Source organism: Ahaetulla prasina, chromosome 7, assembly GCF_028640845.1.
Source record: "Ahaetulla prasina isolate Xishuangbanna chromosome 7, ASM2864084v1, whole genome shotgun sequence".
NCBI lineage: Eukaryota > Metazoa > Chordata > Lepidosauria > Squamata > Colubridae > Ahaetulla > Ahaetulla prasina.
Window position 1 is genome coordinate 52031667 of NC_080545.1, and position 25107 is coordinate 52056773.

At 38.3% G+C, this 25107-nt stretch overlaps 1 protein-coding gene across 4 annotated transcripts in view; it reads right to left on the reverse strand.

Moving 5' to 3' along the window:
• Positions 1 to 24435, reverse strand: part of NAP1L1 (nucleosome assembly protein 1 like 1) — a 48246-nt gene extending 23811 nt beyond the window's left edge. For 2 of the 4 annotated variants that reach the window (XM_058190105.1, XM_058190104.1), the window contains exons 1-5: positions 24314 to 24435; positions 13947 to 13983; positions 11130 to 11218; positions 8614 to 8716; positions 4076 to 4306 (exon numbers count right to left, since the gene is read on the reverse strand). In XM_058190105.1, the coding sequence (XP_058046088.1) occupies positions 4076 to 4306; positions 8614 to 8716; positions 11130 to 11218; positions 13947 to 13963 (440 nt within the window). In that variant the 5' untranslated portion in view covers positions 13964 to 13983; positions 24314 to 24435. The remainder of the gene's footprint in view (positions 1 to 4075; positions 4307 to 8613; positions 8717 to 11129; positions 11219 to 13946; positions 13984 to 24313) is intronic. The other 2 variants (XM_058190107.1, XM_058190106.1) reach the window with 1 other exon arrangement.
• Positions 24436 to 25107: the final 672 nt, after the last annotated feature.

Sequence of the window (25107 nt, forward strand, 5' to 3'; positions counted from 1 at the left end):
ATTGTCATGTATGTATCCTAATGTACAGGCTAAATGTTGGAGATGCGATTGTGAAGATGCCACTTATTACCATATATGGTGGACTTGTAAAAAAGTTAAAGCATTTTGGATTAAAGTATGGTGGATCATGCAGAATATTTTGAAAAAGAAGATTAAGTTTACCCCGCAGTTCTTTTTACTAGGAATAATTATGGATTGTACAGCTATAGAGACTAAATTGATTTTGAACTTAATAACAGCCGCAAGACTTTTGATTGCTCAATATTGGAAGAAAGAAGAATTACCTACAATTGAAGAATGGACACTTAAAGTATCAAATCTGGCAGAAATGGCAAAAATCTCTGCTTAATTGAAAGACTATACACAAGAAAAATATATGTTAGAATGGAAAATGTGGATTGATTATATTCAAAATAAGTATCAGATAAAAAAATATCGAATAGCATATGAGTAAATTTAGGAAATATTTTGTATTAGATATATTTCTGAAGGAGAGGGGAATTGAGAGTGTGATTAAGTGTGGAGAGACTAGAGATTATAATTTAGGAATTATTTTAGATTATGATTGTTAGTTTTGATACCCTGCATTTTGTTCTGGGAAGTCAGGGTGGGGGTGGGGGTAAGGGGAGGGAATTGGGGGTTGAGGCTAGAGATGGAGTGATGGTTAATGTACAGGGATTATTGAAGATGTATAAATATAATTAATGTAGGGTCGGGTCTGCCCAGTTACCATTTTAGAACGGTGGGGAGGGAGAAAAGAGAGAGTAGGAGGTAGGAAAGAGGAGAAGAGGAAGGAAGAGGGGTAGAAGAGGGAGAAGGAAGGTGTAGGGTGGAGGGAGGAGAGGATGTAGATAAGAGAAGGAGAGGAAGGTCTGGAAAGTAGAAGGTAGAAGAGGGAAGAGTGTTAAAAAGCGGGGTGGTGACTGGGCAGGCCCGACTAATTGTATATAACTGTACATTGAATGAGATGTTTGACATGATTGTAAAAATAAAACTTTTTTTAAAAAAAAAAAAAAGAAAGAAAGGCTGAGCGCCAAAGAATTGAGGCTTTTGAACTCTGGTGCTGGAGAAGAGTCCTGTGAGTCCCTTGGACTGCAAGGCGAACAAACAAGTCAGTTCTAGAGGAGATCAACCCCGACTGCTCTTTAGAAGGCCAGATCCTGAAGATGAAACTGAAACACTTTGGCCACCTAATGAGAAAGAAGGACTCACTGGAGAAGAGCTTAATGCTGGGAAAGATTGAAGGCAAAAGAAGAACGAGACGACAGAGAACAAGGTGGCTGGATGGAGTCACTGAAACAGTAGGCATGAGTTTAAATGGACTCGAGTTTAGTTTAGTTTAATTTGATTTCTATACCGCCTTTCTGCCGAAGGACTCAGGGCAGTTTACAGCCAGGTAAAACACAATTATACATATAACATAAAAGTTTAAAAAACCTGTTAAAAAACTAATTCAATTTAGCCGGGTTAAAACTTAAAAACAATAATAAAACTAAAATCAAAACTAAAATTATTATTAGTTCAAACCAGTCCTGCGCGGTAAAACAAAAACGTCCTCAACTCGCGACGAAAGGTCCGGAGGTCAGGGAGTTGTCATAATCCTGGAGGCAGCTCATTCCAGAGGGCAGGTGCTCCCACAGAAGAGGCCCTCCCCCTAGGGGGTCGCCAGTCGACATTGTTTGACTGACGGCACCCTGAGGAGGCCCTCCCTATGGGAGCGCACAGATCGATGGGAGGCTATTGGTGGCAGCAGTCGGTCCCGTAAATAACCCGGTCCTATGCCATGGAGCGCTTTAAAGGTGGTAACCAACACCCTGAATTGCACCCGGAAGACCACAGGCAGCCAGTGCAGCTTGCACAGGAGAGGTGTTATATGGGAGCCACGAGTGGCTCCCTCCATCACCCGCGCAGCTGCATTCTGGACCAACTGGAGCCTTCGGGTGCTCTTCAAGGGGAGCCCCATGTAGAGAGCATTGCAGTAGTCCAGGCGGGAAGTGACGAGGGCATGAGTGACTGTGCATAGGGAATCCCGGTCTAGAAAGGGGTACAACTGGTGTATCAGGCGTACCTGATAAAAAGGTCCTCTGGAAAAGGTCGTCATATGCTCTTCAAAGGACAACCGTCCATCCAGGAGGACGCCTAAGTTGCGAACCCTCTCCATTTGGGCCAATGACTCGCCCCCAACAGTCAGCGATGGCATCGGCTGGCTGTACCGGGATGCCGGCATCCACAGCCACTCAGTCTTGGAAGGGTTGAGTCGAAGCCCATTCCTCCCCATCCAAACCCACACGGCCACCAGACACCGGGACATCACTTCAACGAGTTCGTTGGGGTGGTTAGAGGTGGAAATGTACAGCTGAGTATCATCAGCATACAGATGGTATTGCACCCCGAAACCACGAATGATCTCGCCCAACGGCTTCATATAGATGTTGAACAGGAGAGGCAAGAGAACCGACCAAAGCCGTCTCCGTGCTGTACCCAGGCCTGAAACCGGACTGGAACAGGTCTAGATAGACAGTTTCATCCAGGTACTGGGGGAGCTGTCGTGCCACCACACTCTCAACAACCTTTGCCACAAAACGAAGGTTGGAGACAGGACGATAGTTCGCTAAAACAGCTGGGTCCAGGGAGGGCTTCTTGAGGAGGGGCCTCACCACCGCCTCTTTCAGAGCGGTAGGGACGACACCCTCAGTCAAAGAAGCATTGACAATTTCCTGGAGCCAGCCTCGTGTAACCTCCTATGTGGCCAGTACCAACCAAGAGGGACACGGGTCCAATAAACATGTGGTCGCATTCAGCCTCCCCAGTATCCTGTCCATGTCCTCGGGAGTCACAGTATCGAACTCCTCCCAGATAATGTCATCAAGACTTACCTCCGTCATCCCGTCCGAATCTACCCAATTTGAGTCCAAACCATCCCAGATCTGAGCGAATTTATCATGCAGATAAATGCATTGTCCAAAATCCTCAGCACGTCCTTGTAAGGGGTCATCCCACGCCTCCTGATGAAGGAGGGAGCGGGTTACCCTAAACAGGGCGGCTGGGCGGTTATCTGCCGATGCAATAAGAGCGGAAACATAATCACGTTTTGCCACTCTTATCGCCACTAGATAGATCTGAATATAACACTTACTAGTGTTCGGTCGGATTCAGAACCGCTGGCCCTCCATCCACTCTCTAGGCGTCTTTTCCGGTGTTTCATCTCTCTCAGCTCCTCAATGAACCAAGGAGCCAGTCAAGATCGATGCCGGGTCAGAGGCCGCAAAGGCACGACACGGTCCAGAGCCCCAGCCGCCGCCCTTTCCCAGGCGGCGACTAGTTCTTCAGCCGAGCCGTGGGCTAGATCCTCAGGAAATGGCCCAACCTCCGTCAGAAATCTCTCTGGGTCCATCAGGCGCCTGGGACAGAGCCAACGAATCGGCCCCGTCTCCCTGCGGTGTTGGATGGTGGTACTGAAGTAGAGTCGGAGGAGCGAATGATCTGACCATGACAGGGGTTCGATGGCTAAATCCCCTAATTCTAGATCATTCAGCCACTGTCCAGAGACAAAAATCAAATCCAGAGTGTTTCCCCCAATGTGAGTGGGACCATTAACTAACTGGGTCAGGTCCATGGCCGTCATGGAAGCCATGAACTCCCAAGCTGCCGCTGATGCTTCACCGATCGACGGCAAGTTGAAATCCCCCATAACCATAAGTCCGGGGGTATCAACCGCCATCCTGGCTCTCACATCTAACAGCTCGGGCAGGGCTGCTGTCACGCAGCAAGGAGCCAGGTATGTAATCAGCAAGCCCACCTGCATCCTCAGACCCACTTCACATAGAGAAACTCACAACCGGTTATCTGTGGTACAGTGGCCTCCCTCGGATCCAGACTCTCCTTAATAATAACTGCCACCCCCCACCCCTACCTTGGACCCTCAGCTGGTGAAATGCTCGGAAACCTGGTGAGCACATTTCCACAAGGGGCACCCCCTCTTCCGTGCCCAACGAAGTCTCCGAAATGCCCATCAGGTCCGCACCCCCCTCTTGTATAAGATCAAAAATAAGGGGGGGCTTTATTCACCACGGACCTGGCATTACATCGCATCAGCCGAAGGTCCAGGCTCTGGGGATTCCAGCCACTTGGGGAACGAGAGAAGTCAGAGGGACCGGAGTGCGCGATCACTCGCAAACAGCGAGAGCGCACTTCCCGAACAAGATGCAGGCCCCCGCTTCCGCCATATCCAGAGGATGGTAGAGGACAGGAAGGTCTGGAGGAACGTTGTCCATGGGGTTGCGATGGGTCGGACACGACTTTGCAACTAACAACAACAAATATTGTTTAAATATTATACAAGCTGGATCAAATTGGAAGAAATATTTCCAAGAATACATTCTACTCAGAACTTTTTTTTCATATTGCATTTATCAACAAGAGTTTAAAATGAGCTTAAACATTCTGATACTTCTTATAAAATTGGGGTACTGTTCTTCATGCTCAAACATGCCTATCTTCATTTTCCTAATGAACATATGCAGCAATACTGTTCTTTCATGATAAAAAGCTGCCAATTTCTAGAATTTCAATAATGAGAACAGAGCAATTTAAGACACCTCAGCAGACTCTGGGTTGTTGTTTTTTTGTTTTTTTGGTCTGTGAAGCATATTTTAAGAAGACATTTAAATCCCAGTTTTCTCAATAGAATGCCCACCAAAATTTGGGTAATAATTTAGAAAAAGGGGCTACCAAAGCTGCATTCCTACCTGTAAAAGTAGGAATCCATAGCATTTAAATTATAAAGAGGATTACAAAAAAGCTACAGGTCCCATCTAAGATCATAATGCAGAATAGTCCTCTCCCAAACTATCACAGAATCATTTGTTATAAACCCCTTAAGGAAAGGAATCAAATATCACTCAACATGCAATATTTTATACAACTAAGCTTTCAATTGTAGAAATAATTCTGTAATATTTGTTATTTAGTCCTAAGTGAACCAGCCAATTACACTGCTACCTGTTATTCAGAGGAAAAAGGCAGACAAGTAATAAAGTTGCAAAACAAAGCAAAATGCTTTTAGTGTGATAAATACAGCAAAAAGGTATCATGGCCAAGTGCTATCTCTCATGAAAATTAGATAGAGACATAGGATGAAGGTGGTAAGTAAAACAATTTAAAATAACACTGAGAGAATGGAAGTATTTCTTTAGAAAAGCTATGTCTGCAATTTTAGAAAGATTTTAGTAGATGGTTCTAAGGCTAGAATCTTTGAAAGAGGGAAATAATGCTTTGCTTGAATTGATTCTGTTCAGAAATGTATCTCTCCTTTATGTAAACAATTACATCAGAACTGTTCAGTTAAGACATGCAAAATATACCTGCAAAATCTTTTACCATCAAGTGAACATGTATAAACATAGTTCTATGTGTTATTCTTGTTAATTTAACTTTTTTCAAACTGGCATAGCTGACACGCTACATAATTTTTAGTATTGAGTTACTTGTAATAAAAAGCAAGCTTCTGTAACTTCTCAAAAAGTTTAGTATTTCATTGAAAGCAGCATCATTAAACCCAGAAAGAACTTACTGATCTTGGGTCAAGGACTTTTCAGATTAGCAGAGGTTACTTAAATATACTGTGAGAAAGAAAAAAAGTAAGATCTAAGCACTTGGAGCACATCTAAGATCAATTATGGCTAGCAAAGTAATCTGTAAAGATCAAAATATGTCATGCACAAATGCATGTGTTCAGATAAACAGCTTCAGATTCTGTGACAATAGGAAACAATTGGAAGAAGACATGATTATTTCTGTTGATTTTATATTTTGTCATCCCACCTCAGCTTTTTCTCATGCTAGGGTTCTATGACTTCTATGAGATTGGTTGGGCTGAGAAAAAATGACTGGCTCAAATTGTTGTTGGCAAAAAGGAGCAGGGAAGAGTATTGGTATGTTTGCCACCTTGAGCTGTATATGAAAAAGAAGTTGGGATAAAGAATCTAAAAAAAGGACTATTTGCAGCAAGAAGAAAAAAAAAGCTGGGAAAAAGATTTCAACACACACAACCTAAAACACCCTATTTTAGCTAAGATGTCTTAGTCCAATCTTTCAGACATTGCTTCTAGGCCTCTCAGATAAGGTCAAGTGTAGTATAACTGTTTTACATGATTATATAATTGTCACACTTGAGAAAAGTTTCCAGAACAACTTTATCTGAGGTAGACTTTATCTGGGGGTAGGGAATATCTAGAAGACCCCTATTATGGTATTAATGAGTAAATTGTCCAGCACAATAACAAATCATAGTAGTCATCCATGACCTAAATCAGGACAAGTCTAGAACTACCTCACTCTAACAAACAGGTGCTGCTCTGTCATCTTTAATTCTGATAGGCAGTTCCACAGCTATATTTTCCTTACTATTTTATTAATATATTGGCCTTGCATATCTTGAAATAGCAACTCTCCCCAGTTGATTCTTATTATAAAAGGGCAACAGATGATGAAAACAGAGTAAAGAGAGACAACTTGGTGATGTAAGAATGAATCAAAAGTTTGGGGAAATGTTTTATTATCACTTAGCACTTTTTTAAGATTTTGGAGTAAAGGAAGAAGGAATAAAATAAAAAAGAGCCGGAAAGCCTAGAAGTACTCTGTTCTCAACATTCAATCCTGAAGAGAATGCACCTTCTGATGGATAAAGATGTGCTTCTTGTTGTTGTTAGTTGTGAAGTCATGTCCAACCCATTGTGACCCCATGGACAACGTTCTTCCAGGCCTTCCTGTCCTCTACCATTCTCTGAAGTGTTTCAGTGACTCCATCCAGCCACCTTGTTTTCTGTCATCCCCTTTTTTTGCCTTCAATCTTTCCCAGCATTAGGCTCTTTTCCAGTGAGTCCTTCCTTCTCATTAGGTGGCCAAAATATTTGAGTTTCATCTTCAGGATGTGCTACCCATTATTTATACTTGTACTGCCTAATAAAGTTACTGCACTGGCCATAATATAAGCAGAATATGGATCTGGACAATACAGCAATTACATCCATTTCTTAAATACGAAGTATTATGGAACGTCTGCATTTTGAGAAACACTGATATTATTTCTCATCCATGAATAACATGTAGAAGCAGCAGCAAAACAGAATAAAAATTTCAAAGAAAGTGTTATGTTCTACAAAAGTCAAAGAAAACAGGAAGCAGTCATTTAATTGTAATGTATTTAATTACAGATTGTACAAACTTTTAATTGTCTTATTACTATATGCTCCCCACTACCTTTCATAGGGGATGGAGTGGCTAAGACGCTGAGCTTGTCGATCAGAAGGTCGGCATTTTAGCAGTTTGAATCCCTAGTGCTGCATAACAGAGTGAGCTCCCATTACTTGCCCCAGCTTCTGCCAACCTAGCAGTTCAAAAGCAGGTAAAAAATGCATGTAGAAAAATAGGGACCACTTTGGTAACAGCGGTCTGTGCGCCTTTGCCATTTAGTCATGCTGGCCACATGACCAGAGACGTCTTTCGGACAGCGCTAGCTCTTCGGCTTAGAAATGGAGATGAGCACCACCCCTAGAGCTGGAAACAACTAGTACACATGTGTGGGGAAAAACTTTTACCTTTACCTTACTTTTCCTTTCATAAAAAAAACCACATACTTTTTTTCTCAACATTATTGGTGGAATCCTATATAGATAACTAAAAATTCTCACTGTTAAATACTTGTTTCCAAGAAAGCTTGAATAGGACTGCAGGCTGTTCTTTTCTAATCCATCAATTATGAAAGCTTCTCTGAAACAGATTGCAGTAGTCCTCAATCTACAACAGAGATGGGTTTCAGCAGGTTCTGACCAGTTCGGGAGAACCAGTACTGGAAATTTTGAGTAGTTTGGAGAACCGGTAAATATCACCTCCGACTGGCCCTGGCCCTGCCCCCATCTATTTTCTGCCTCCCGAATCCCAGCTGATCAGGAGGAAATGGGGATTTTGCAGTAACCTTCCCCTGGAGTGGGGAGGGAATGGAGATTTTAGAGTATCCTTCCCCTGCCACGCCCACCAAGCCAAGTCACAGCCACCAAGCCTCACCCACAGAACCAGTAGTAAAAAAACTGGAAACCTACCACTGATCTACAACCATTCATTTAGTGACTGTTCAAAGTTATAATGGCACTGAAAAATGTGACTTATAACCAGTCTTCAACCAACAGTGTCCCCATGGTTATGGGATCAATATTTGGTTGCTTGATATCCAATATGTATTTAAGTAATTGTAGCAGTTCTGGGGTCATGTGATTGTCACTTACAACCTTCCCAGCAGGCTTCTGGAAAACAAAGTCAATGGGAAAGCCAGATTCTCTTAAAGACCACTTGAATCATATAGTTGCAGAGTTCTGCTTAACAACCATGACAAAAAAGATTATTAAAGTGTGTATGACCCACTTAACAAGTGTCTTCCTTAACTAATACTAATTCTAGCCTCAATTTTTGTTGTAACCAGTACTAGTTAGTTGCACAATTTAACTACAAATATAAGACACATTCCTTTCATTGTTTTGCCAAATGATTGTGAGGTTATCACACACAAAAATTAACTGATCAAGCAATAAGATGGTAAAATAATAGACTGTAATGTACCTTTCTATATAGCCTGTAGGTGTTCCAACCAAGCCATCAAGCCTCTCCTGGAGGGCTGCAAGAATCTGAGGATTCTGCATCATTTGTACAGTTAGTTGGCGTGCTAAATAAAACAAAACAAAAACGATTTTTTAAAAACTCTATCATAAAATACTTACCTTTGTATTTGTTTTAATAAATAACACAACATATATAATTGTCCCCTATCTGCTCACTGATTTAAGCTAATTAGATAAGATATAACAGCTATATTCATTGCTAGACAATAACAGCAAAAGAAATTACTTGTGTAAAGTCTCTTAAACTTTGTAGCCTAGTTGAAAAAATATACATGTATAAATATTATTACAATATTTATTTTTCTGTGTACATAAATTAGGGATCCCCAACCTGTGGGCCACAGCCCACTACTGGGCTGCAGCCTATTCGCAACTGGGCCACATGAGTGGCTGGCTGGTGTGCCACTCATGAACACTTGTGGCCTCACTCACACAAGCAACAGGTGCTCGCAAAACCATCCCCTCTTCCCCCCACCTTCCCGGTCACCAACCCAGAAAGGTTGGAAATAGAAAAAGTCAGAAATACTAACAAAAATAAATTAGGGCATGAGGTTAAAGTCAAGAAAACATTGTTAGAATTCATATACTCTCACTATTCATTATACTTCTCCTTCTGCCCTTGAAAAACATTCCTGCTTCTACCACTTCTAAATGCCTCTTCATCCCTTACCTTTTCTCAGCTCTCTTTCTGATGTCATAAATCCTATCCAACCACAACTTTCTTAAGTCTTCTCTTCTTCTCTATCTAACCATTTGTTCTTCATCTATTTGCTTCATTTAGTACTTACATACTCACTGTATGACCCAAACTCTTCAACGTATTTTGGTACTGGTCACACATTTTAAAATGCAATCAATATTCATACTGCATTCATTATTGGACTTAAATTTTCTTTTCTAATACATTAATTTCTTTAAAAACTAAGAAATTCTCACCTCATCAACTTATTTTTATATTTTTACCAGCATACCCAGTTCTTACTAAAAGAAGGTATGTAGAAGCAAGACCTCATGTAACTATTTTTGCTTCTTTTGATAAATTCATTAATCATAGCAGATTACATACATCCAAAACCTTTCTATCAGCATTTGCACAACCTGAGACTCCTCCATTCATTTTCCATGCTTAAATATTTTACCAAGGTATACCAATACATCTATACATTTTTCAACTTTTCAAAAACCTAAAAAGTTTTCAACATTTTTATATAACTTGGAATTATTTAGTCCATTTCTCTGTTAAAAACCAACTACATGGTCTTTGATATATTATATTTTTACAACTATATTCTTTGGTGTATTATGCAACTTAAGATTTGCTACAACTCATTTAGATTACCTGCCAATAATATTGCTTTATCTACAAATAAATGTTTACACATGCACATCCTCTACCAGTTCCACAAGCATTCCTTATATATTTGTGCATAAATACATAAATAATCAAGGGAGCATCACATTTTCTTTTCTTATTCCCCCTATTGTACTCCATTTATTTTCACACATACTTCATTTCTTGCATAAACACTCTTATAGCAACTGGACCTACATATCTGTAGAAAGCATTCCACAATTCAACTTGTCATTATTGTACACTATCTCTGAATCAACATCCATACAATTAAACTTCTATCCCACATTCATAATTTAATGATCTACTGCAAAATAGAAATCTGATCCTTATTACTTTTGTCCTGCAGGGCATACTGTACTTTCAAAATAATGTTGTCAGCTTCTATATTTCAATCAGAAATCTGGGAAACATGTTCCCAACCACTGCCTACCTTCTATAGTTTTTGTATTTAAGCTTGCTTCTTTTATTTTGTAAAGGAAAACTTAAAACAAACTACAGAGTGACCCCAAAAGCAAACGAAGGCTATAAAATATGTTTATGAGAAATTTTGCATTTAAATTTAGTGTGTGTTCATTATGAAGACTGAAATCTTGTGTGTATTGACACTAAAATATGGTCCACTCTATTCAGTGAAGGTCTAATGATATGTGGGAATGACCTTGGAAGACAGGGCAAGACATACAGCCAAGAGAATGGTCAGATAAGACAACCCGCCTATAGCATAAATATGGGCTGGGCAGTAAAGGAGACAGGAGAAAGAAGTTCTTTCAGACTTGAAAGATGTTGTTAAAATAACAATAAAATAAAATTAGCTCATCTAGTCATACTTCCTGTCTGGTCTACCTCAGAAGGCTGACAACAGTTTATTTAGAAGTAAAGCCATGTAGTTGCAATAGAAAACCTCTAAATAAAAAAAGTACTTTTCACAAATATTAATTAGAAAGTATTTGACTGTGACCTAAAAAGCAAATATTGCATTTACCAAGATTTTGTTCCCCCCACATTACTAATAAGTGTTCGCTTTTAGGCCTCATATTACATTTGAAAATGTGCATTTACAGTAGTCATAAACTTAATGATCTCATATTTGTTTCTGTCTTTACCTTTACTGTTAGCATCCTCACCAGATTCTTCCTCTTCTACTTCCTCAACATCTTCCATATCTTGCTGGTCAAGCTCAGCCTGTTCTTTGCTATTCAAAGCAAGAGTTTTCAATTTGTTATCAGATTTTTAATTTTTCTTAAAAAGTTAACACCTCAAATATATTATCAACATTCTGATCAAAATATGTGCAGAAGTTGAAGTCTTTCAAATCAATTTACTTAATGAAAAAATTGTCAGATTATTATTTCAGCATTCTGCTTCAACATTAAGAACCAACAATAGCAAAAGTGGAAAATATCCTTGTTCCGCTTAAGGAACCCTTGGATAATTTGCAATTAAATGTGTTTCAGTTTAGGATACTGAGAATATTTCAGGGGCAGTGTATGGTATATCTTGTTTTGTGATAAGTTTCTGTAATTAAAAGTATCTAAACAACAGGCATGTGAGCATTTATGAAGCAACTGTATTTAAAAAAAAATAAATGTATAAATATTAATAAAAAATAAAAGAGACACTCCTCAAGCTCGTTGGTGCTAGATAAATCAATTTATCTGCCTTGCAAAAAGATCATATGATGCAAATTTGTATTATGCTGCAATACACGAGGATCAAAGTTCTCAGCACTATAGTTACATAAAGAATCTAACTGCCAAAAATGATAGATGTTACTGGAATTTAGTCTTCACATTGATTTTTACTGTTCTGGTACAAAGGAATATAACTTGTATGCATTGCTTGCAGTAAAATGCTCATTTAAATATTTATGCATCATTTCCAGTTATTCTAACTGCACTTTCCCCCTTTCCATTTATATTCTCCAAATGTACATTGCCTTGCCTTTGGCGCACAAAACACCATAACTGACATTTTAAAGAATAAGTAAGACAACATTGTCATTCCAATTTAGCATTATTGATCAGAATGAAGAGCAAAGTGTCAGGTCAAGCATATAGCTACTGGTTTCAGAACAGAATTTTTAAAATTTATGTAAGAATGTGAATCTGACACTCAGTTCTCACTGGAACAGAAGTTAAGACATGTCATATTCACTATTTTGCACTTAGTATTTATAAGTCAACACAATAAAACACTGATATTTTATTGTATCCATATGTAACCTGAATTCTAATCTTCTATTCACTTGTTACATATGTATGTTGAATTCTTAAAGGGCAACAGTCTTATCTTGTATGTTATTATCATTATTTAAGTATGGTTAGCCCACAAGAATTCTTGGGATAAAACATTATTTTAAGCAAGCTTAATATCGTTACACGTAGACATTCTCAGGCACCATAAAATTAAATCATTGTTATGGTACCATTATTGGAGAAATATAGAAAAATCTTGTTTAAAATGTGCTTAGAATTGTACAAATAGTCCTTGACTTACAACCATTCCTTTAGTGACTGTTTGAAGATGCAACACCACTGGAAAAAGTGACTTATGACCATTTTTCATATAACTGTTGTAGCATCCCCATGGTTACATGATCAAAATTCGAATGCTTGGCAACTGGGATGTATTTACGACAGCAGCACTGTCTCAGGGTCATGTGATCACTATTTGTAATCTTCCCAGATGGCTTCCAACAAGCAAAGTCAAGGGGGAAGCCAGATTTGCTTAATGATCCCATGATTCACTTAATAACTGCAGCAATTCGCTTAACAGTGGCAAAAAGTCATAAACTGTTATTAAATTTCATTTAATAACTGCCTTGCTTAGCAACAGAAATTTTGAACTCAATTATGGATCTAAGTCAAGGACTACCTGTATGTCCAAGAATAAAATCTCATTATTAATACTTCAAATAACTTTGTGCAGTAATACAGAAATGGCGATGAACAATCATTTTTCTATATATAGTGTTGTAATATAATACATATTAGTTTTTAACAAGCAAATCTGATTTTAACTGAAGTAACATTGAATAATATTATAAGTATGCTGGTTATAAATATCTTGAGGATGATTTGGTTGCCTGTAAAAACTAGGCCTGTGCGTTTTTTTGACTTTTAGTCTAAAAAAGGTACTTTAAAGCAGGCAATGAAACCAAAACGCATCTCAAAGCAATCACACAGTCCTAAAGAAATACAAGCTTCTTTAGGAAGAGATATGCAAGGTTTGTATCTTTGTGTGCTCCAAAGCGACCTTTTCAGAATTGAATCAAAAGCATGGCACAATCCTAAAAAGAATCTGTCAAGCTTCTGCTCCTAGTCTGAAGTTTCTATGTTTAACTTCAGAGTTATGCACTTAAAACCATAAGTTGAAGACAACATACATTCTATAGCAAATTTATCAAATTATTTTTGCAGAATTTATTCATTTTAGGGAGTAGCTATCAAGTAAGCAAATACTAAACACATTTTTAATCACTAAATATTATTCTACCACAATATGTGCTCCAGATCATACATATATTTAATAGAAAAGCATTTTATTTATATTGTGGTGGAAGAGGAACATACTGCTCCTTTGTACTTTATGAAAATTGATTTATGACACAGATATTTGACAATCCATTTTTTTTAATCCTCAAAAGTTTGTCAAAAGGCAACTATAGAAAATATCTTTGTTCATTCTTTTACAATATGAAACAAACCACCATGACACATTTGAATCAACTCTTTGAATTTGAAATACATTTACTTGCAAACATAAAAGCATTACTATCTAATGTTTAAAGCAAATATGCATAACTGCTCTGAATCTGGCATTAAATGTCACAGGTAGCAAGTTGAAAGGATGAATTTTGCAGATCTAAGCCCTTTAAAAAATTAACATCAATCAAAATGGGAAAAAAATTGTATGCTTACTTGTCAATGTCTGCCATATTTCCAGACCGCAGCAAATCTTTAAGAAATAAAATAAATAATTTCAAATTGCTTTAAGCAGAAATTATACTAATGTTGAACTATCTTGCAATGGATCTGGGAAAGGTATGGTATTGTAACCATTTTTAAGCATGACAGAACATGGTCTTCCTCTTTTTGTATGATTACAACCAATGTATTAGGTTGAAAAGTCTTTAAGTAAAATTCATAAACTACATGTAACACACTATGAATGGTGAAAGAATCCAATATGTATCTTGGTACATAAAAAGACACTCATGACTTGAACATCTAGCAACTACATGGACACGTTTTTATACCTTACTTAGTAGTGATGTACAAATGAACAGTGATATATTGCAAGTAATTTTGATGTTTCAAATTATAGTTTGCACTTTGAAAAGAAATTTGTCTGTGTATTCAAAATTGCTCCGCAATACTAAGGTAAACCTATCCACAAAGATGAGCTGAAGCACCCACTTTCACTGGAAATGCAACTGAATGTTGCTACTCTATTTCAAAATAGATAATTTTAATTGATATTGCTGTAACCAATAATATTTGTGCTAGTCATCACAATTAACTCCCTTTTATCTATATTAACAAAGAGAATATGTGATTATGGCATGTAAAAATTTATTCACTTCTTTCTGTGCAAATTATAACAATGTTCTGAAACATTGCTCTTGTTTGAAGGATCTTATTCATCCTAGCACTTGCTTCTCCAATATTGTTACTCATTTGCAGAGATATCCGTGACAGAGAGAAGCACATAACTGGTCATTGTTAACTGAGCAGAGTTGCTTCTTGTACATAAGCTGCCTACTCAAGAATGCCAGACTATATTAGATAATAATTTAAAAGTATTTGTATTACTGAATTCTGATATATTGTATTTTTGTTCCTACCAGAAGAACAATTATTATTAGAACAATGGACATATTGAATTAAAAGAACTTGCCAATTAAGACATTACTAGTAAAGGCCAATTTTTCCATTAAGTCATCAAATAGCAGGGTTCTTCAATGCCTTCCCTGGAATCTATTTGACGGCTTTAGTGGAATACCACTTAAAAAAAGATATTGATAAGATTGAATGAAAAAAAGATATTGATAAGATTGAATGATTGAATGAGAGATGGTTAATAAAAATGGTGCAAGGTCCAAGGGACAAAACATATCAGGAGAGATTGGAGGAACTGAGTATGTACAGCCTGGAGGACAGATGAGAAAGGGGTAAGAAGATTCAACATTTAAATATATTAAGGATGTGAATGAGTTTCTAGAAGGCAGCATTTTAAATATTAAGCAAAAATCAAGAATACAGGGACATAACCTCAAACTGAAAATTCAAAAGTAATGTTAGAAAGCATTATGTCAGAGAAAAAATAATTGGTCAATCATTAGTAACTGAGTTTAAATATGCTTGGGATAAACATATGTCCATCACCCAATATAAATTAAAAAATAAAATAAAAATAATTTATAAAAATTAAAAATAAGAAAACAAAAACAAAAATCTCAAAAGGCAGACTCAATGGACTGCTAAAACTTTTTCTTCATCAATTTTCTGTGTTTCTATATTTTGACTGGTAATCAAATTGATTTAGCAAATCATCAGTTTTCATACTTCCAGCTACATTGAGTGATGTATCTTCCATTTCTCTAATAGTTTCCAACTATTTTAAGTAAGATATGTCTCAAAAGACTGTGACTGCCTTTCAAAGGTTCCTCAAAAACAGCCTTTCTACATAAAACTATTACATGCAAGGCACTGATAAAGAAACAGGTATAATTTTTAGAATTATATTTCTATTAGATCCAAACACCTTCAAATTTTGTTTCAAACACAGATGTATCTACATACACAATACAAAACCTCGTTTAGCATTTCATTTCACTTAAATGAATTATTAAGATCAATGTCTAAATAGTATATAATGAAATGCTAATGTGATCTGATTAAAAATGGAATGAAGGACAAAAATTCAGTTCAAGAAGTTTGACTGAACTCACAAGGTTTTTTTTACCCTACGTGTTTGCCTGCAGACAACAGCGAGACACGCAACAGAGCTGCAAGGCAGGTAAGATGTCTCCACATTCCCCAATGATAATATAACAGCAGCCTCGCTGCTGCCCTTCCTGCCGTCTCTTTGTCAATGGGGGTGGCAGGTAAGGCGGGGGAGAAGCAAGATGCGTGGAGTATGATGGAGCTCCTCTTGCCGTCTCTTCTCTCCCTCTTGCTGAGGATGGTAGGGCTTTCTGCCCCTGCCCAAATTGGATGCAATTTGGGGGTGGCAGGTGGGAAGGGGTGGGCCGGGGAGACACGAGACGCGCGTCTTACCTGCCTTGCAGTTCTGTCATGTGTCTCGCTGCTGTCTGCAAGCAAACATGTTGTAGGGTAAAAAAAAAACCTCGTGAGTTCAATCAAACTTCTCGAACTCATGAGAAGTTTGGTTTTACCCTACGTGTTTGCCTGCAGACAAAGGCAAGACACACAACAGAGCTGCAAGGCAGGTAAGACACATGTCTTGCTTCTCCCCGGCCCCACATGCCACCCCCCTCAATAAAAAGCTGGGTGCTGTGGAAAAGGGAGCCGGGTGGGCGCAGGTTTTGGGCATCTGGGTCACCCGGTGGAGAGGTGGGAGCGGGGTGGGAGTTTGCAGGTGAGGGGGATGGATGGATGGGAGGCGGGTTAAGTACAAAGAACGCCGGGGAGATTTCCTCCTTTGGTTGCCCCAGCGAACAGCTGACAAGCGGCTGTGTTGCGCTGCCAAAATAATAAGGACCTCCCCCCCCCAATAATAAGGCCAAGCCCTTATTTCAGGATTCAAAAAAATATAAGACAGGGTCTTATTTTCAGGGAAACATGGTAGAAACATTACTAGATTTTCTATAAATAGAATTCAAGAAAGTGATCCAAATCTGGTATATGAAAAACACACATTAATCTAAAGGAAGTAACATGGCATTAAAACCAGACTGCCTGAACAATCTACCATTTGTTGTAGGATTCATTTTCAGAAAATGTAGTACACTTCCAGAATGTGCACACTTTGCAAGAAAATCATGCATTTCCAAAAAAAAAAAAAGTGGAAGATTTCAGGTCAGAACGTGAAATTTTGCATATAGCTGGGAGCTGATTGATATAACAAAAGAGAAGGACAGGAATTCTGCTGCTTGTTTTTGAATCCAAGAAAAAATTAAATTCTGATGGTGGGTGCAAGGTGCTGCTTCAAGTAATTACTTCACCAATGATGTACCTTGATTTGACAGAGGTTGATTATGGCAACAATATCTGCTGCTCCAGTTCAGTTTATGCATCCTATCTTTCTGCATTGCAGAGCAAGCCATTTAATCTTTCATTGAATTCTTCACCAGAAAGAATAGCAATAAGATTCAAGAGACCTTAATTTAAGATACTAGAACCATAAAGTCTTGCCAGACTAAAGAATAGCACACGGAGACAGTATCAGTATCAGACCTTACATTCAAGTACATTTTGGCTATGTAATCAGGCTTTAGCGGGATATTTAAAGTAGCATAAAGGTCACTCTTATACTTTGTATTAAGGTCTAAAAAGTTGTCAGAAAATTCATGAAAGCATCATGGATATTGTCCAATCAATACTGCCTATGAATAACTTTTACTGACATCTTGTACCTTTTCCTTTAGTATTCTTAAAATGAAAAGAAAAAAGGAAAGGAAAGGAAAGAAAAGGAGGCTGATTGAACACATCACAACTCCTTTGAAAGCAATTTCACTTTAAAAAAAAACAATGGTATTGTATGTCTTCATATCAAGTCTTTGCAATTCTTAACATTATTAAATGGTTGGCCTTCCATATTAAAAAAAAAAACCAATTTTGATCAAAGTTTAAAAATATTCGAACAATGAAATTCAGAACATGTCAACTACTTCTTGATTAAGTATTATTTATGATGCACAATCCCTATTCTTAGCTCTAAAGCTTAAAACAAGTCATTGTATCTGTACATTTTCTTCTGCAGAGATGAGGAAAAAAATTCTAAGTACTGTATACTCTAGACCAGTGGTGGCGAACCTATGGCACACGTGCCAGAGGTAGCACTCAGAGCCCTCTCTATGGGCACACACACCATTGCCCCAGCCCAGCTCCATCGCTTTTCTCCCACAGGGGGGAGAGAAGGATGGAGGGAGGGAGGGAGAGAGAGGGACAGAGGGAAAGAGAGAGAGAGAGAGGGAGTGAGGGGAAGAGAGAAATGATATCACAAAAGTTTTCAAAATATTTCAAAAGCAGAAAAAAAATGAAGAGGCATAAAAGTGCATTTATCACGTTTTTCTTAGAACAATTAGCTGAACTCTGCCTTGTTTATCATTATTTTAGGTAATAAAACATCATTATTCAGGTTAAATTGCCTTATTGGCACTTTGCGATAAATAAGTGGGTTATGGGTGCAGTTTGGGCACTCGGTCTCTAAAAGGTTCACCATCACTGTTCTAGACAGACTTTACAATCATGATGAGTTAAAGGTAGCAGAATACATGACTACATGTTTCTTCTGCCCACTCCAATTCACTAAAGTTGTTTGAAGAGAATATTAATGAAAATTATAATGCTGAAATACATCACTTCACCATCAAGTAATAATTTATATAGTAACACATGACAATCCAAATTATAGATTTTTTGTAGCCTATGACTATCATTAAATGTTGTAAGTGTTGTAACTGGATGAAGGTATCTTTTCTTTTATGTACACTGAGAGCATATGCACCAAGACAAATTCCTTGTGTGTCCAATCTCACTTGGCCAATAAAAATTCTATTCTATTCTATTCTAGATGTCTTTATGTTTTATGTCACAGAAAATCTTGAAGAGTAAGATTTTGTATGAAGTTCTCCTAAGCCCACATAAAGAAATCCACATCCTAGAATGTCACCCCTAGCACACATAAAAATGTAGTTATTCTATTTTTGGGAAAGAATAAATGTTAGTTTATTAATAGATCATTAACAGTAACATCAACCCCAACATTTCAACCAAATATTCCAATCCTAACCCCAAATATTCTTTATTAAATATTCAAGAGAACACAATTTCCAGAAAAACAGGCAGTCATAACTGCCAGAAATACAGGCAGTCATCAACTTACAACAGGTCATTTAGTGATTGTTTAAAGTTACAACAGTACTGAAAAAAGTGACTTATGACTGTTTTTCAGAGTTACAATCTTTGCAGCATCCTCATTCCTCATGTTCATGGGATCAAAATCCAAATGTTTGGCACCTGATTCATATTAATGATGGTTGCTGTGTCCCACGGTCATGCAATCTTTTTTTTTTTAATTTGCATTTATATCCCGCCCTTCTCCGAAGACTCAGGGCGGCTTACACTATGTCAAGCAATAGTCTTCATCCATTTGTATATTATATACAAAGTCAACTTATTGCCCCCAACAATCTGGGTCCTCATTTTACCTACCTTATAAAGGATGGAAGGCTGAGTCAACCTTGGGCCTGGTGGGGCTTGAACCTGCAGTAATTGCAAGCAGCTGCTGTTAATAACAGACTGCATTAGTCTGTTGAGCCACCAGAGGCCCCTTCTAGCAAACCAAGTCAATGGGAAAGCCAGATTCATTTAACAAACAGGTTACTAACTTAACTACTGCAGTGATTCACTTAACTGTGACAAGAAATGTCATAAAATGGGGCAAAATTTACTTAACAAATGTCTCACTTAACAACAGAAATTTTGGGGTCAATTGTAGTCATAAGTCTAGAAAAATATTCCACAAAAATCATATTAGTCTCAACAAATTCCAGTAATCCAATTTCTAAATGTTTTCCTCAAATAGTTAAAAAGATTATGGTACAGATAGTCCTTGATTTATGACCAATTGCTTAGCACCCATTCAAAGTTCTAGCAGGCCTACCTGGGAGATACTTACAATCCAGATTCAAAGTTTCCACAATGTCTCCCATAGTCACATGATTGCACTTTCAGCACTTGGCAACCAGACCACATTTATAGCCATTTTAGTCCTGCAGATACATAACTATGGTTTTCAATGGCTTTGCCAAAAACTGGCATTTACTTTTAGTTTTCAGCAAAACCACATCCTTAACAGTTAACACAGTGTTATTAACTACAGTGATTTGCTTAATGACTGCCATGACAAAAGGCTGTAAATTAGAGTCAGTCACGTGACCGATATGACCATTATGAATTATGATCATAAGGAAACCTATTTATCATGATCATACCTCAAAAACTACATGTACTTTGTAAATAGAAAATATCTATCCAATCTGCGCAACTTTGTTGAGTTGAAATTCAAACATCTCAAAAGTTGCCTAGGATGTGAAAACAGTGCTAAAACGAATCTTTAGAGTTTAAATAGAGGAGCACTGCATAAATACAGATTGAAGCAACTCAGTCTATAGTTAAGAGTTGAAAATTTGATTGTTTTATTTTCCAACGCATTTTGAGCATGATATACAATATTATGGGAACCAGAACTTCAGTGAGGCAAGATTCCCCTTTCAGCAAATTTATTTCTAAGATAAATATTTCCATACAATTTAACTTTCTTGTAAGGACTCAATTCTGCAAATCTCATGAAAATTTTGGAAATCATAAAACTGAGGAAAAGATCCTATCCCCCTATAGTACTGTATACTACGAAATCTATACTAAAGGTAATTGAGAAAAGCACTCCAGAACAGGACAGACCCCAAAACAGAAAAAAATGATACATTCATCTAGTTTGCAGCTATTGAGAAGGAAATCACTATTAGGCATTCTTAAGAAAGCAATAAAAATAAAAAATGTCAATATTGCTACACTGGTATATCTATGGTACTACAATGCTTGGGATAGTACTGTGCAAAAATGGCTCAGGCACTTTATAAGGTGCTTAAGAGTTTGGAAAAAGTATGGTTATCTATTCCATGACATCAGTTATTAGAGAAAAAAAATAGAAAGGGGATATTGCACCCATTTCTTTCTGAGTTTGCCATAAACATCTGTCTAATAATGGAACAGAATATTGAATTTAAGATGGACTAGTCTTATTCAACAAAATTCTTATATTCACCACTGGCACAGAATCCACATGATTAAAGTATCTGCTTAATGTAGCAAAGCCCACTTAACATTTGTGTCAAAGTATTGGGAAAGGAAGTCTATAAACAATAGACATTCCAGACATCTTAGTTGTTCTATTTCATACTCCAGAAGAGAAGGATAGAAAGGATTAGGTTCTAATTTCCTACCCATGTTTGAAACATTACTGGATGTTTTTAAACAGCAATTCATGATCCCAAGAGTCTATATTAATTACCACATGGATTATGTGTGGATTAGTTATGTTTTGCTGATTATCAGGACAATACAGATCAATTATGCAAATATTAAATGATCTTTATGGTAAGTGCTACCATATAGTAAATATAAATACTGCATATTAAATACATGATACTGAAAACATGGAAAGTCAGCAGTATACAAACACATTAAAAACTACTTTCTCAGCTCTGTTTTTACTTTGGCCATGATTAATATTTGTATATAAATGTTACTGAACATAAATTGATTTGCAGTGTTATTTTAAAAGCCTGTGCTAGGCCTACACAATTTGTGCAGGCAAATGGGCTACACAAAAGTTAAAAATAATCACAGATTGCAAAGGAGTAGTTGGATGAACTGTTCAGTGGCTACTAAAGCAGTGACAACAGAGATGGAGACACTAGTGCCATTTGGCAGTGTATCTTTCAAGGCAGCAGCAACAGTGGAACCTTCCTGATGGTTGTGACACTTGGCAGCAGCAAATTTATTGAGTATTTTTAAAAATGCCAGTGGGCTAAATAAGGCTGTTTGGAAGGTCACATGCAGTTCATAGGCCAAGTATGTGCATAGCCTATGCACATACTACAAGTATTATGTTCTGTACATCAGGTGTTGAACCGGTCAATTTGTTTATTTATTATTTGAACTGCAATCCATAAGTAGCATCAAGTTTATACAGGTATTTCTCACAGTTGCAACAGTCCCAGTTATCATTGTTAGGTGAATCCTACCTAAATGTCCCATGGTTACGTGATTGCCATTTGCAATCTCCTGCCAGCTTCTCTAATGACTTTGCTTGTCAGAAGCTGGCAGTAAAGGCAGCAAACAGCAACCATGTGACCATGGGACACTGCAATGTCATAATTGTGAGCCAGTTGCCAAATGCCTCAGTTGTGATCATGTGATTGCAGGGATGCTCCAACTTCCAAAATTACAATGTAACTCATCAGTTCAATGTAACTCATCACCTCCATAAGAGCTCAGGACAGAGTTGAAAGTGGGAGGTCTACAAAGGGGGCGTCTCTTAAGTTTGAACCCTGTCCATAGAGCCAGAAGACAGAGTGATACCCCATGCACTGGAGTCACGACTTCTCAAGCAGGAAAACTACCTATACTACTAAACGCAACTAAACCAGTTAACCTCAGTTAAGGCACTCTAAGACATGACCAGATTGTAAAGTGCACAACCACTTTTCTGATTCAACACAACTGACTGTGCTTTCCTGAAAAGATGCAAAATGCAATTCAGTTTATCTGAAAAGCTTCAGTTTAATAAAGTAGATTAAATAATGCTTATATTTACATGCAGTAATATATCCCCTGGAGTCAAAACTCTCTTAGTATTCCTTACTTTGCTAGATCCAATGCATTTTTATAATTTTGGGCATGCATCTTCAGGTATATTAATTGCTTCCATTTTACAGAAGGGTAATCAGAAGAAAGTAACTTGCCAAGAGCTGCCAATCATGTAAAACAAATATTGCTACAGATTTTGTAACAATTAAGGTTTTATGTCTCCAAATTTAACATTAATGTTAATAGACAACACCTAGCTGTGTAAGAAAACTGTTTTGACATTTCAAATATCAATTTGTGAAAATGTTTTCACACAACACATTGGCCAACAAAACTGGAAAGTCATGACAAATTTCAAGCCAACTTTTTTAAAGACTTGCCACATCAGAGAATGCAAAAAAAAAAAATTAAAAAATTAAGGTCATGCCAACTGTCATTTGCACCCTTTCTAGATATTATGGTAAATAGTACATTTAAAAAAGCACACATAAAGTCTTGTGTATGTGCATTCTTCAGCTACCTTTCTTATATTTTATAACCTTAAGACTTCCTCTAATTCATATTCAAAAGCCACCATTACCCAATTTATGAAAGAGTTATTTTTTAATCTTCTACTGAAGTGGTATCTCTCAATTTACACATCTTTAGTTGCCACATCAAAAAGAAAATAACGGTAGTACACAACTGCATGTCCCACCCCTCTAATCAAACACAACTATCTACTGAAAAACAATGAAACAAGGAACAGTATTTCAAGACACTTTAATCTTGCTTTTATACTGCCCTGTCCTAAAAACCATATGGCCAGTATCATAAAGGGTGTTCTGTAGATTAAAGTGCAGCCATCCTAGCAGTTAAATCTGATGCTGTCTAAAACCAGTCCTGGCACAATCTCAAAAGTTATAAAGTACATTTAGAATAGCTATTAAATCAATCCATTGAGTGAGAAAATTTTGATCTACAAATTACAACATTCTCTGTGCAAAAGGAGGGAAAGTGAAAAAGGACTTTTTAATAGTAGGTATGGGAACTGCCTTTAAATCGCGAGGGGGGGGCAATTATAAAACAGCGTAAAGTTATCTTTAAACCGATCGTTTCCTCAGGGAACACAAGTGATAAGACTCCCCGCCGCAACGCGCACCCTCCCCAAATGCCCACACCCAGCCTCTCCCGGGCCCCACTATCAAAACCGACTGCCTATTTCGATCCCCTTTTCCCTACCCCCATCACGGCAAAATCCTATTAACGTCTCAGCCCTGGTAAGAGGTTTTAATCCACGCAGCGCCACTTACAGGTCACCGACTCCAGGGGGAAAGGCGCCCGAGGCGGCCCAGACCTGCCTGTTTTCCACGTGTTTGCTTGTGCTTCAGCCGGCCAGACTAGGCCCGGCCAAGCCAAGCCAACCCAGATCGAGCCGCCCGGCCAAAGGCCTCGCCCCTAAGGCGAAAGTGAGGAGGGCGGAAGGAGAAAAATGGCCTTGGCGCGCGCGACCGGTCTCCCACTCGAGCAACCCCCACGACTACGAAGTGAGGCACAATTCCCACAAGAAGCCCCAACGGCCAAGAAGGGCACCGCCTCAGCCCGTTTTCTCCCCCCTCCTCAGGGTTCCTCGCGACTGGACGCGAGGAACCCTGCAACTGGTGGGCCGAGATCGATATCTAGCCGGCGGGAGGCCCGGCTGTGATCTTCACGATTCCAGCCTCGAAGCCACGCGTCTCACTTACCTGCGCGAGGCCAGGTCTCGCAGTGACTCAGGATTGAGGAAGAAGCGTCTCGCAGCCGGCGGTAAAAAGACCCAAGCTCCCGCCGCTCGCGCTCATATAGAATTAACGTCACTACGTAACTCCCCCCCTGCACCGCCACCGCCTCTCTTTCCCGCGCGCCTCGGTCTCCAGGCAACCTCGGGCGCGCGCTTGCCAAGGAATGGCTAAATTGCTGCCTAGTGACAAATAAGGAATCCTCCCCCTCTCTCTCTCTCTCTCCCGCCAATCAACCCGCCAAACCTCCAGCCAGGCGGCTGCATTGAAGCTCCGCGGTTAGGCCACGTGCTCCCGGACTCTCTGGGATAAACAACGCGTGAAAGGGAAGGAAGGATGCTCGTGCTGGGTGTGTGTTTGAATGAGACACAGCAAATTATCCCTTTTCTGAGGCAGACATTTATAAAATTAACCCTCTTCTATTTCTCCATAACCGAATGTTGAGTGCTATTATTATCAGTACATGAATACCCTAAATTGACTTTATTATTAACTCAGTGTGTAAATTGTGGTTGCAGTTGTTTTATTTTTTTATTGTATTTAACTCAGTCATATTTAATTACTGTAATGTATTGTCTCAGTATACATCCACATCGGTCTGACTATATATTTGTATATATATATACACGGTTTCAGGAAAAAATTATCATGCAACTTAACAACTTCTTCACTGTAAAAACATATGGACTATAAATCTCGATCAAGGCAAAACAATAGATGCAATCTACACAGACTTCTGCAAAGCTTTTGACTCAGTAGTA